Source organism: Grus americana, chromosome 2 (assembly GCF_028858705.1).
Source record: "Grus americana isolate bGruAme1 chromosome 2, bGruAme1.mat, whole genome shotgun sequence".
In the NCBI taxonomy this organism is placed as follows: domain Eukaryota; kingdom Metazoa; phylum Chordata; class Aves; order Gruiformes; family Gruidae; genus Grus; species Grus americana.
The window spans coordinates 118,834,168-118,846,733 of NC_072853.1; the positions used below are offsets into that span (position 1 = coordinate 118,834,168).

A 12,566-nucleotide genomic window follows, 5' to 3' on the forward strand; every position below is an offset into this window, starting at 1 on the left:
TACAAGATAATATTTTTTTTTCCCCACAAAAAAAAGTTTCTCCACTGATGACAAGCTCCCTGAGGGAATACATTAATTTTTTCAAGGGAAAAAAAAAGCAATCATTTAAAAACATAATCCGAAAAGTTCCAACAATCAATAGTTGCCCTATTTTGAGCCATAACACATTTCTGATCAACATTTCTTTGGAAAATGTGGGCTAGACTGGTCCTGTAAGAGGGACCCTGATCCCCCTTATGTAGTATTCTGGAGATGAGATTAACCATTCTTTTAAAATGATAATGAACATATTTTAGTCCAATATACTTCAAAGTTATATGAAAAGTCTACCTGCAAGACTTCATCTACCAACGTTTAAATGGTTAATTATAGATTCCACCACAAAAATACAGAATCAAGGAAAAGGGGTGAAAATTCAGTTGTAAGGCTAAACACTTGAGAAATTACCTTTATGTTATGCAAGTCAAGGGACAAATGAAAGACTCTAGAGAGACACAAAACACTTTTTTACGGTAATAAGAATGCCAAGTGTTTAAACCATTCTTAAGTAATTTATTTTTTTACTGATGATTTACAAGGCCTTGATTATTAGACAAAATAGCATATTTTAACTAAAGTCAAAAAAATACAAACCAATGGAGCAGGAAATGCTATATGTTTCCATAGAATGTATCACACCCAGTGCACACACTGCTTCACTTTTCCCATCTGAACCCATTTGTTACTTATAGGATTTTTGCAAAGAAACATTTTGGTCTAGCCAACATGTAGTGTTACAGTTTCAGATCACTGAATTAGGCTCTAATTCTGGCATTAGTCTACAGTCTAAACCACTGCGGCAGATCTTTCAAAGTGTTTAATGTAATCAAAGACTGATCTAGACATTTCTGAGCAGTTAACAATAAACAGGAGTTATCGACTGCATACAGTTCAGTGTGGTATATTAACTGAAGCTAAAAGTTTTAGTAAGTTTATTGCCAATTTCTCCCAAATTTTAACAAGAGCAGCTTCTTTGCAGATACATTATTGCTGAGGGTAATAAGGCTGTTGAGGAAAAGGGTATCCAGGTTGTTGAGGTGCCGGATATGGTGGTTGTCCAGGGGTTTGATACACAGGTGAGGGTGCATATGGCAGATTATACTGACCATACATGTATGGATTATAGCCCATCGGCATTGGCATCTGGCAAAACCTGTGGGGGAGGGAAGCATACTTTAGTTGCAAATTAACATAATCAGTGTTTTGCAAGTAACAATCCATTAATAGATACAAAAAGACATGCTATCACTGCAAATGCTTTCTTATCATTTTCCTTTTTATGCAGCAGAAAGTGTGGTAATTTTCAAGGACCAAAGATGAAAAAACCCCAAACTATAACGCGTGGAATGGAAGTGCAGACAGAAGGTGAAGTAAAGGGAACTTGCTGGAACTAGAGCTGATCTAAATTGCTTCTCTTATGTTTAATATCATTGTACATATTTTAACATTTGCTGAGCCTGCTACTGAAGGAGAGAGCAGCTGCCTTTAATTTCTCGTGATGATTCCAGAAAGATAGGGAAAAAAAGCATCAGAAGAAAGCACACTACTCAACTGGAATTTTTTTCTCTATTTTTCATCATCTTTAGCAAGATACCAAGATTTGAAAAATGAGATATGCCAACACTTTTGAGATAAACAACACCAACAACTTATGTAAGGGCTGGCAATAGTCCACAAACCACAGTTAAGGAACTGCAGTCCCATCTCCCTTCTCCTTTAAAAAAGCCAAACTACAAAAAACTTAAAATGAACCCTCCCACAAATGGTACCAGCAAATGATTCCAACAAGAATTACATGATTAAAACTAAAAACAAAAAACCCCACAACAAAAAAACCCATCTTGCCTCAAACACAAAACACATCTTCAGTTATAACAATAACTGATTTAAATATGTCACATGCAACAAACAAGTGCTTTTAGATAACAGGAAAACAAAGAACTGCTTAAGTACTCCCATAGCTTACCCTGGGAAACCTGGGTAAGTTGGATAAGGAGGTCCCTGTGCCTGTGAAGGTGCAGTGCTTGCTGCAGGTCCACTGGTTCCTGGAGCAGGAGTAGGAGTAGGAGCAGGAGCAGCGGGAGCGGCAGCTGTTCCAGAAGGTGCTGATGCAGAAGAGGAACTGCTTGCTGCAGAAATCACTGGTGGTGGTGGCCGTGCTGGTGGCTGCGGTTTAGTCCCCTAACAAGAGAAAGTGAATTAAGCTAGAGCTTCTTTCTGGAAGTCTTGGAATCAAAAGCTGTGGTTACATGATTAGCTGATTTTTGTTTTAAACAGGCATTCTATATTTAGTCTATACAGGTAATAATGCAAAGCATCTAAATAGCAATAAGTTTTCAATTTCAAATCTGTAAGTTATGAACACCAATAATACACCTCTCTGCAAAGTCTTTAGACTTTGCCGTCTATTTCACTTCAACACATTTCCAAATACACCAACATATTAAGAAGTGATAAATACAAGTTACAGATCAGTTTGGAGTTCCAAAGTAAGGACCTTCTATTTTCAACCCATTAATTCCATAGCATATATTTACCACCACGGTTCTGGGTGCTGGAGTAGGAGTCGACGATGCAGCAGGCTTACTTCCTCCAGCTGACGTGGTCTGATACGTAGGCAGAGGAATAGAGGGAGCACTGGGTTCCCTAGCAATGCTTTGCTGCAAATCCCTATTAAAAACAAACAAGCAAGCATACAGTTTAGTTTAAGAATTGTTTGTTACACACTTCAGCAAGCTAAGCTAAAAAGATGCAACAGAGTTAATCTAGTGTTTAAAGCATGATCATTGACCTAGCTCAAACCAAATGTGGAGTCCAAATCACTTCCACTGAAACAATCCTCTAGCCAACCCTCTGATTAACTCTTACATTAATTTTCTAATAATGTCTTTGTGTTCCAACTCAGTACTGGGTATAAATCACTGAATTAGGCAAAAGCTTCAGGATCAGAAATTATAGAATAGTCAGAACATTTAGCAACTTGGAAGCTTTCCTGAGAACCTAAGGAAACCTCAAGGCCATGGAAAAGGATAAGAGCAAATTTCAGTAATTTTGACATGTAAAAAGATGCTCAAATACAGAAGAAAAGCAATGTCATGGTGCTTGTAGATTGCCCTATATTAACTAATATTGCATGCAAATACCATACACCTAACAGAACAGTTTAAAAAAAAAAAGCTCACTAGAGAGTCTGCAATATCATTCATATCTGGGTAAGCATAACCATCAAACAATCCTGGCAAAAATCTAAATGGCTCAGCACATGAGCTTTCAAGTTCTCTGTTACCTCCAGTGTTGGAATTACGCTTGGTAAGATACAAAGGAGGCTTTGGTGTCATGTTGTACTACAAGCTGCCACTAAACAGTGTAATTACACAGTCAGCTTTTCATGAAAACTCCAATGAAGCAGTTCTACGTTGCGTATTCAGAGGAATGTGGTGCATTTCTCAATGCAAAGATTCAATATTTAGGATTGGGCAGATTCTTCAGAGACACTTTAGGAAGCATTTAAAATTCCAGGCAATTTTGCATAAAAGTGATAGGTGAGCAATATGTAACAGCTAGAACTCAATACCTGGCATTCTGAAACAGAAGACAGAGGAGACTGACAAAGGTATAGAGGCTAGTTAGCAACAAACTACAGGCTCCTATTATATAGCATGCAAAGGTGAGCTCCAAAGAAGGAGAACAAAACACAACTTTTGCAGAAACTTGGTAGAAAAAACAGGACTGAAAAAAACCTGTATTCACAGTTACGCCTGCAGTAAAAAAGAACGATGAAGAAAAAGCTGGAAATTGTTTTGATGCTCAAACTATTTCTTGCAGATAGCGGAGTAACTGTTCAACACTATTATTCTGAAACTAACAAAACCAAAACATCTTAGAAGATGACATAAGGGATAGAAGTAACAATTTTCTTCTTTAAATCATGCTGCGAAGACTGATGGCTTACAGAACAGTGGTACCATTCAGAGTGAAGTGGATTTTGACCACAAAGTGACCAAACACATTAAATGTGAAGCTTAAAACACTATTAAAACTGATCCCCCAATGGGCAATTGTTACGTGTGTGTGGGGGGGGGAAAATCTCTAGTTCTAAATGAGAAACCACCTAAACAAATTCATTTTTACTAAGTGAAGATGCAGCCCACAGTCAGTATTTCTATTGTAGTTGGAGAGAGGGGAAGCAGGGGCAAAACATACATTTTATTCACTCAAACTGTGGGTTGAGTGCACTGAGAAATAAGTTTTTAGACGTATACTACAAATATCCCAAATCTGATCATTGCCCCAACCTTGACAAGGTTTCACGTCAGCAAACAGTTAACATGAGGCAGTAAGAGATGACATGGCAAGATTCAGCTGAATGTTATATCAACACAAAACCTACAGCTTTAACACTGAATGTTAACATATTAGAGATGTGAGAAATTCAGACCTAAGCCTTGGTTAGGCAGCCTACAGCTTCCAAATTGCTTGACTGTAGGAAGTGGAATGGGTTGTATACAGTTACTAAGAATTCATTTACAAGCACAATGCCCAACTGAAAAAGAACAGTTCTACAAAGGATGAAGTTAGGAAAGGTAAAATTTGAGGGCTGAGCATCTCATTCACAACATGGTAAATGCACAGAACAACTGCAGTTTCACCAATTGAAACTTTAGTAACACCTAGCCCTTTTTATAAAAGCCTACATGTTTTGCTAAAGAATACTGATTAAAAGGCAAGCCTTTTCAGTTATGCTTTCCTCTGGAGAGGAGAGCCTAAAAAAAAATAAATCACTGAAGCATACTATACTGGCCTGATCCCACACGTGAGGGACAACGGCAACATCTGACACTCTCCTTCACATCAAGGACAAAATCTACTTCTCTCCCCAGCGGTGTAGGCAAACCACGTATCTAACCAATGATAAAATATCAGACTAGATCAGACTACGGAGCACAGGTGGAGTACCAACATTTTCCACCACCACCACACTGGGCACATGGAAGGCAATCATATGCTATAGCATTTATCTAATTTCTCAAACCAAAATGACAGCAGGAGCAAGGTACAGTAATCAGAAGTTCCTCAAATGAAAGAATAAAATAAAATGATTAAAAGATGCATGCCGAAGAACTGAGAGTGAAATCACAAGATGAAACAGATTCATGCTGAACTGTATACAGGAGCAACAGAGCGGACTTCAAAGTAGATTTTTCCATTTCTTTCTCCTATCACTTTCCTAGTTTTTCAGGGGAGGGAAGAGTGGGGTTAGCATTAAGGCAAAGATGAGGTGATAAACAAACACATCCCCAAAGATTAATTTCTAGATAAATACTTAACTATTTCTACAATGCTTAAACAAAACACTGAAATCTTACTTGAGCAGTTCATCTCTTTCAGTCTTGCGAGCAAAGACAATGTCACTGCATTTGTTTTGGAATTTCAGCAGGATTTCTGTCAGCTCATTGTAAAACTAGTGAAGAACAAAACCAAAACAAAACACCAACATGCTCAATCAATACTTGCAGACTCCATGCTAGCATATTTTTACATACTGATCCAATTATAGGAGTTATATTATTACAGTGCCCAGAACCTGCCATTCTAGTGAAGTTTGCTAGTGCATTTTATTCTGCTTTTCAAAAACAAATAATAGTTAGCTGTTGTCCATCTCTAATATCATACAATTGGGTGGGTTTTTTAATATATATATGTGTGTGTAAATATAAAAATAGTTTAAGACAACTAGAAAATATATTAAAACCAGAACAAAACTAGATCACTTCCGGTGATTAACTATTTTTACAGGATAATTTTTTCTTTTTCTAATTTTACTACCTTCAGTCAGTTCCATGCATCTCATTTCTATAGACATTTCAGAGTTTTATTTTCTTTTTTCCTCTAGTGAGCTGTCAATAAACCAGCAAAAAGTACTTAATACAGAAGCAGTAAGACACCTTCCAGAAGCCCAGATCAAAAAAAGCAAGTTAAATAAAGCCCTCCTCATCTCTCCTTATATATGCAGTAGTAGTATATAAACCACAAATTTGATAAGGTGATTAAATACCATGGGAGAACAGATGAAAGAATTCCTCAGATAAAATGGCTCTTCTGGGTACTTCAGCATCAGTTATTCAGCTGTAATTAATATCTTTTCCTATTCTAATATAAAGCAATGCTCAGGAAAGCTTACTTTTCAGATAGGAACAAAGAAGTGTTTCACAGCTGTCAAAACAATAAAAATTGAAGCAACTCACTGTCCTCACTTCAGTAGTAAAATCCTCAAAAATGTACCTCTCATCTAGCATATCAGCAAAGTTTATTATGATTTTTGATTCACGTCTCATTGTGTAAATAAATTGTTAAAAAGTTCTTCCAATCCCTTAAGCGTTACCGTACCTTTGTGCCTTCTTTTAAATTGGCTACAAGTTCCACAAAGTTGTCATTTGCTACAGCTAAGTTCTTCAAAACTTCTTCTCTCAAATTAGATTCATTGTTTGATTGTTTCATCTTTGAAAAATCCTGATGTGCATTCTTAAAAGGGAAAAAATAAGCAGTGAAAACAATGCAAGCTAGTTCCACGTAATATTCTGTATCTTTTAGGTTTTTCCCCTTACTCATTTCTTCTGCCCCCTTTTCTCAAAATCTACCTTTCCTCACCTTCCAGTCACATACTGTACTTCCCAATACTTGCTATCTGCCAAGTGCAGTGGCTATTTTAGAACTATACATATATTAACTCACTGGCAGTAGGTATCAGCTAATTATCTGTTCTGTTGTGGGCTGCCTTCAGCTAACTCTGAAGTTCGTACTGCAGACTCTCTTTCAGAGGCTATACTAATTAGGCTCTCTCCTGTACTACCCTCCATTGATATTCATAAAATCATACTGAAAGTTAGTACTTTTAAGAAGCACTACCTCAAATTTGGTTGACATTGGCAAGTTATTAAAAGGACAGGGAACTGGAAAACCAACAGAAGGATTATCTACATCTCATCTTTTAGGAAAATAAACAAAGCAGCAAACTGAAAAAGACTACTTCAGCTGCCATAAGCAGCCATCAGACTTGAACTCCAGGACATTCAAACATCAAAGTAATGTTCATCAAAATTTTTAAAGTATATATGTTAAAAGATATCTGAATATAAAATCCTTGATAAACATGGGCCACATGGTCATTTAGAAACAATTTGTTCCCTTTTGGAAAAGTCTCTTATTCTTCCAAATGCAAGCTGCAGTCAGAAGTTGCAAGTAATCTTGTGCACAAATAGGCTCTATCATTGCTCAAGCCTCTACTGTCACTTGTCCAAGCACTAACACTTCCTCTTTTGCAAAGTTTCAGGTACCTGCCCCTAGTGTTACTGACAAATTATGATGGAATTTATAAATCAGCTCTGGAAAATTCTCATTAATGTTTTACTTTGATGAGCTTTGCACATGCTGGAAGTCAAGCACATTGTAAATAGCAATTAGGAATAAACCAAAATGTATTTCAGAGACCCAAAATGTCCTCTAATAGACAGTAAGGACAGGTCTCCTGTTATCCCAGAAAGAATTATTAAGATGGAATGAGGGGAAAACCCAAAACAAAAACTTAACACACCAGTTAAGCTTCTTTCAAGGGCAAAGCCATCTGCAGACCTGGGCCAAGAAAAGGTCCACAAGAATTTACACTGGAGCTCTGGGAAATTCTGCTAAAAATTCACATTTCTTTCCAGTGAACACAAAAAACACTCCTGTTATTTTTCAGTGATTAGAGGAGGAAAGGAGTATCAACTGGCCTAAGACAGAGTAACAAGCAAAACAGAGTAGAAAGCAAGGTGAGATTTCTAAAGCACTGGAAAAGTAGCGGAATCGTTGCTCCTTAGTTTCAGGGGAAGACATACAAGGTGCTGTACCTGAATGTTTTTAAGAAGTTCTTCCTGCTTCTTCAGGGACTCTTGCACTTTCTGTGTATAACTTCCATAAATTCTGTCCAACTCAGTCACAGAGATAGCCTCCTCATTTATAGCACCATCCTGTGCAAGTGCAGTCAGGAATTTACTTGTCATGTCAAAATTTACACATTTCAGGTCGTTTTCCAGTTGTTCTCTCTCCTTCTTAACTTCATCCAGATTGGCCAACAAAGTTCTTAAGACATTAACAACCTAGGCAATAAAAATTGTCAGAAGGTAGCACGTTTAGAGGAATTATTGCAGAAGTATCTCTATTACTTGTTCCTATTTTGCACTCCTCACTGATGGTGGCAACACTACTGCATGACTTTTTGTTTATAAATGTGTTTAAGACGACAAACCAAGACAAAATGCAAAGAAACAGATCTTCAAGCATTTCTCAAGCTATATTCTCCTCTAAAGTTTTGCTTCCACTAATAACACTGAATTACTACAAAGATTGTTAAATCTATTTTTTTAAAAAAAACTGGTTAGATACCTTCCAATAGGATATTCTAAAAACAGCAGTCAAATACACTGACTTTAAATCACTCCTATGCAAAAAATAATCACATTGCTGTAAACGAGCCATGACTTTCTTGGAAAGCAAGTTGGTGTAATTGCCTAATACTTTAAAATACTGGACCATGTCTTTTACATTGCCTAACTGCCCCAAGAACCAAAGCACTACACCCCATCACCCTACATAACAAAAATATTCATCAAGAATTGCTACTTTTATAATAGTCAGCCAGTCTTGCTGTCCATGGCAATTGAATGTGCTCACACTAAGTGTAACAAAACATACTCTAGCAAATTTTAAATAAAAAGACAACTTATTTTCCAAATGTTAGTTACCTCTTGCATCAATTGTGACAGAAACAAGAGCAGCTAAGGATCAGCTTCCACATCAATTCTTGTTAAGTTTACTTTGTCACACAAATAGCACTTCTATTCAAAAATAAGAGACAAATTTCAACGCTTTACCTCACTTCCTTGTAATGTTTTTGCTGGGTTGGCGGAAGGAATGGCTGCGTTGAGTTCTGACTCTGGCTTACACAGAAGTGCAATCGTATCCCGGTGAGACTGATAGCGCTCTTTGACTTGGCCATCTGCTTGCACAGCTCTATTCAAAATACTATGGTAGTTGGCTCCCTCTGGTGGTGGGAGGGGAAAAAAAAGTGTTTACATCATTTCAAAACTTGTTTTAGTCAAGTCTTGCACCAGAGCAGTTTTCATGCTTTGCAGCAAGTCTTCATACATTTTATGAGCCTGTACATTATGACGTTATTAAGACTTATAAATAAAACTTATAAGTCATGTTTTAAATAGTGCATCAACTAGGCACCTAACTTAATTATCCAGATAAGCAAACGAAAGTATATGAATAAACACTGGTTTGAGCTACTCCCCAGATTTAAACCCCTATAACTTTGGCAAACTATGGCAGTGTTATCAGTTCCTTGTTACCTTCAAAACATTACATATTAAGCGCACAGAAAACATGCTATAGTGATGGCCCTAAGTAGTTTGACTAACTGCTGGGGAAGAAAAAACACCAAATCAAAGAGAAAAGAACACCTTGATGGGAAATAAAAATAAAAAAAGATGTTAATATATAAAGAAAATACACTAAAGTATTTAAAAGGTAATTGCAACCAGATTCTTAGGAGGGCAACTGTTTTTCATTACATATTGTCCTGGGTTTGGCTAGCAGGTACAGTGCTGTGCTTTGGATTTAGGATGAGCATAGTGTTGATAACACTGATATTTTGGTTGTTGCTAGGCAATGTTTACACTGAAGTCAAGGACTTTTTGGCTTCTCATACTGCCCAGTCAGCAAGGAGACTGGGGGTGCACAAGAAGCTGGGAGGGGACACAGCTGGGACAGCTGACCCCAACTGGCCCAAGGGATATTCCATACCATAGGACGTCATGCTCAGTATATAACTTGGGGGAAACTGGCCAGGGGTTGAGACCACGGCTCGGGAGCTAGCTGGGCATTGGTGATCTGCAGGTGGTGAGCAATTGTGCTATGCATCACTTTTTCTTTTTTTTTTTTTTTTAAATATTCTATTATTATTATTCTCTTCCTTTTCTGTCATGTTAAACTGTCCTTACCTCAAACCACAAGTTTTACCTTTTTTTTCCAATTCTTTCCCTCATCCCACCAGGAGGTGAGGGGAAGGGAGCAAACGGCTGTGTGGTTGTTTTAGCTGCCTGCCAGGTTAAACCCCAACACATATGCTTTCTGAAATTTTAGCATGCATATGCACTCCAGGGGTGCAAAAGCAGCAGCAAATTCTCTGCTATCACATCATCTCTCAACTCCAAAAAATGGTGCAAATTGCAATCAGGATATTTTGGCATCATCTCTCCTAAACCGAAATTTGTATCTTTAACGATAATATCAGAGCATTATAAACTACTTTAATTTACACAATGAGAATGAACGTTTTTACAGCAACCCCAGAATCCAAAGCATGAAATAGGAACTTTACCTGCCCTTAAAGGCTTATAGAGTTCATTGGATGGCGTTCTCTGCCAGCGGTCCTTGAATTTTGTTCGCAGCTCATTGTCTGTAGTTTCTTCCTCATCTAATAATCTTAGTGACTACAAGAGTAAAATGTTACATGCATTACAAGCAGTTCTAAACATGAAATAACTACAAAATATACAGCTAGTGTAGAAAAATACAAAAAATGCTTACACCTCCTTTGTAACTTTGGCAAATAAAACACAGCCACGAAGGCACAAATTACCCCATTTTTTAAAAATGTTTCTCCCCCTCCCTCCCAACAGTTTTTAAAAACAAAATACTTGTAAGGGAACATCCACATGTGACAGCACAGTTTTTGTATAAACTAAACACTTAAATGGCGTATTTTTAAAAGTACTATTAAAGTTACAAGCATTGGATAATTGTGCGTTTTTTCTATTGTCATTTCAAAAGAAAAAGTTCAGCAGTGGTGTTTTTTAAGAATGTTTTAGTGTTAGTGGTTGCTGAGCTTACTTCATCTAAAATTTCTTTGTTCCTTTGTAGCAGTTCAGGCAGATCTTTGATCAGCTGATCAACAGTCTGAATTCCTCCCTGTTCAATCACAGACTTCGACTTGTTCAGAATAGACTGAGGAACAGTATCACCAGACACATCTTCGATAGCAGCAGGAAGATTGAGGGAAGCCAACACACTGAAAAGGTCAACATGTTAAGTAGCAACTGGTTGATGGTTTATCCTGTAAACCAGTTTTAGATGGTTTTATCCTGTAAATAACACTGCTTATCCAAACAATCACACAGTTAGTTACAACAGAAACAGAGTATAATGTACTCCTGGACAGAAATTTCAAACTGAAAACTCTAAACTTATTCCTAGTGTATACCAAAAATAAGTTTCAAAGCTCTTAAAAAGCTAAACAAATCCTAGGTTTTTAGCACTTAGAAAATATGGCAAACATTTTCAGTAGTAAGTATCTAGTAGATAAAGAATCAATTGCCTTGAGGTGCATTCCTATCTTTCAGCTCGATACAATTTTTTAAATTATTTATTTTAAAGAACAAGATTTTGGGGGAAAAAATGTCACTTATTGAGTCACTAGTACAATCAAGTTGACCACTGGAATCTGACAATCCTTCTAGATTAATGGAACTGGAACTTTTTCTGAGCAAGTGTCAGACTCCTAAAAAATGAGGAAAGATTGAACTATTTGTTTTTAATATGCCTTCAGTCTTAACATCAGCAGAAAGTCAGTTCTAAATACCCCTGCTACAGCTTAAGTTTGTCAGCCCACCATACAGTAATAAAAAAACCCACTGCTGTAATCTGGATGTCTGCAGGCTGCAAGGCAACCAGTGTTTATAGGCTGTTCCATAACTCCTCTTGATAAATTTAAGAAGAAGCCATACTTACCCATTTGCCAGATTTGTGGCTTCTCTCATCTGGGCTATTAACCTGTTTACTAGATCTGCCTTTCTCTGGTTATAAACACTCACAGATTGCTGAACTTGCAATGGAACCATCTTCTCAAACAGGTCTGCAATTAAAGTAGTATAAATTACTCAAGTCGCACTGTGAGGTAAAAAGGACACAAGCATCTTCATAGGTCTTTCGTACAGGTTGTACTACAGAGACTGATCTAAACAGTTTAAGATACTCTCTCCACTCCCCAAGATGTCTTTAAAAAAATAGTATCTATTTCTACAGGTCTTCAGATTATATCTCAGTTTTTAAGACTGAAATTGATTTAGAAATAATTTAAAGGCATTATATTTAAAACAATTGTAGGATTACAAATCAGCTCTTCCTTAGGGCTTCATTTCTAATTCTGCGTTTTTAAAGGAAGAAAATGAGAAAGAGAAGATCATTTTTTAGAACTCCCCTGGACAGCCAAACTGAATTTTTTCAGTTTTATGGAAGGCCAGCAAGTAGGTTAAGATTGTACAATATGACAGTTTTCCCTTACATTAGTGTTCCTTCTGAAATTAAAAAGGTTGGTTTAATATATAAAATATAGTTGCTGAGAAAATCTTTAAGAGAAGGGCACGTTGCAGATAATGATTTGCAACCTGTAGTTGAAAATTTTCCGGTACTTTTTAATCATCAAA

The 12,566-nt window shown here is 36.9% G+C and overlaps 1 protein-coding gene across 2 annotated transcripts in view; it reads right to left on the bottom strand.

Annotated features, from left to right (window-relative positions):
- Positions 1 to 531: 531 nt before the first annotated feature.
- Positions 532 to 12,566, bottom strand: part of PDCD6IP (programmed cell death 6 interacting protein) — a 34,692-nt gene continuing 22,657 nt past the window's right edge. For both annotated transcript variants that reach the window (XM_054814336.1, XM_054814335.1), the window contains exons 9-18: positions 11,872 to 11,995; positions 10,975 to 11,152; positions 10,463 to 10,574; positions 8,949 to 9,118; positions 7,926 to 8,174; positions 6,427 to 6,561; positions 5,406 to 5,500; positions 2,577 to 2,709; positions 2,006 to 2,220; positions 532 to 1,192 (exon numbers count right to left, since the gene is read on the bottom strand). In XM_054814336.1, coding sequence (XP_054670311.1) covers positions 1,024 to 1,192; positions 2,006 to 2,220; positions 2,577 to 2,709; positions 5,406 to 5,500; positions 6,427 to 6,561; positions 7,926 to 8,174; positions 8,949 to 9,118; positions 10,463 to 10,574; positions 10,975 to 11,152; positions 11,872 to 11,995 — 1,580 coding nt within the window. In that variant the 3' untranslated portion in view covers positions 532 to 1,023. The remainder of the gene's footprint in view (positions 1,193 to 2,005; positions 2,221 to 2,576; positions 2,710 to 5,405; positions 5,501 to 6,426; positions 6,562 to 7,925; positions 8,175 to 8,948; positions 9,119 to 10,462; positions 10,575 to 10,974; positions 11,153 to 11,871; positions 11,996 to 12,566) is intronic.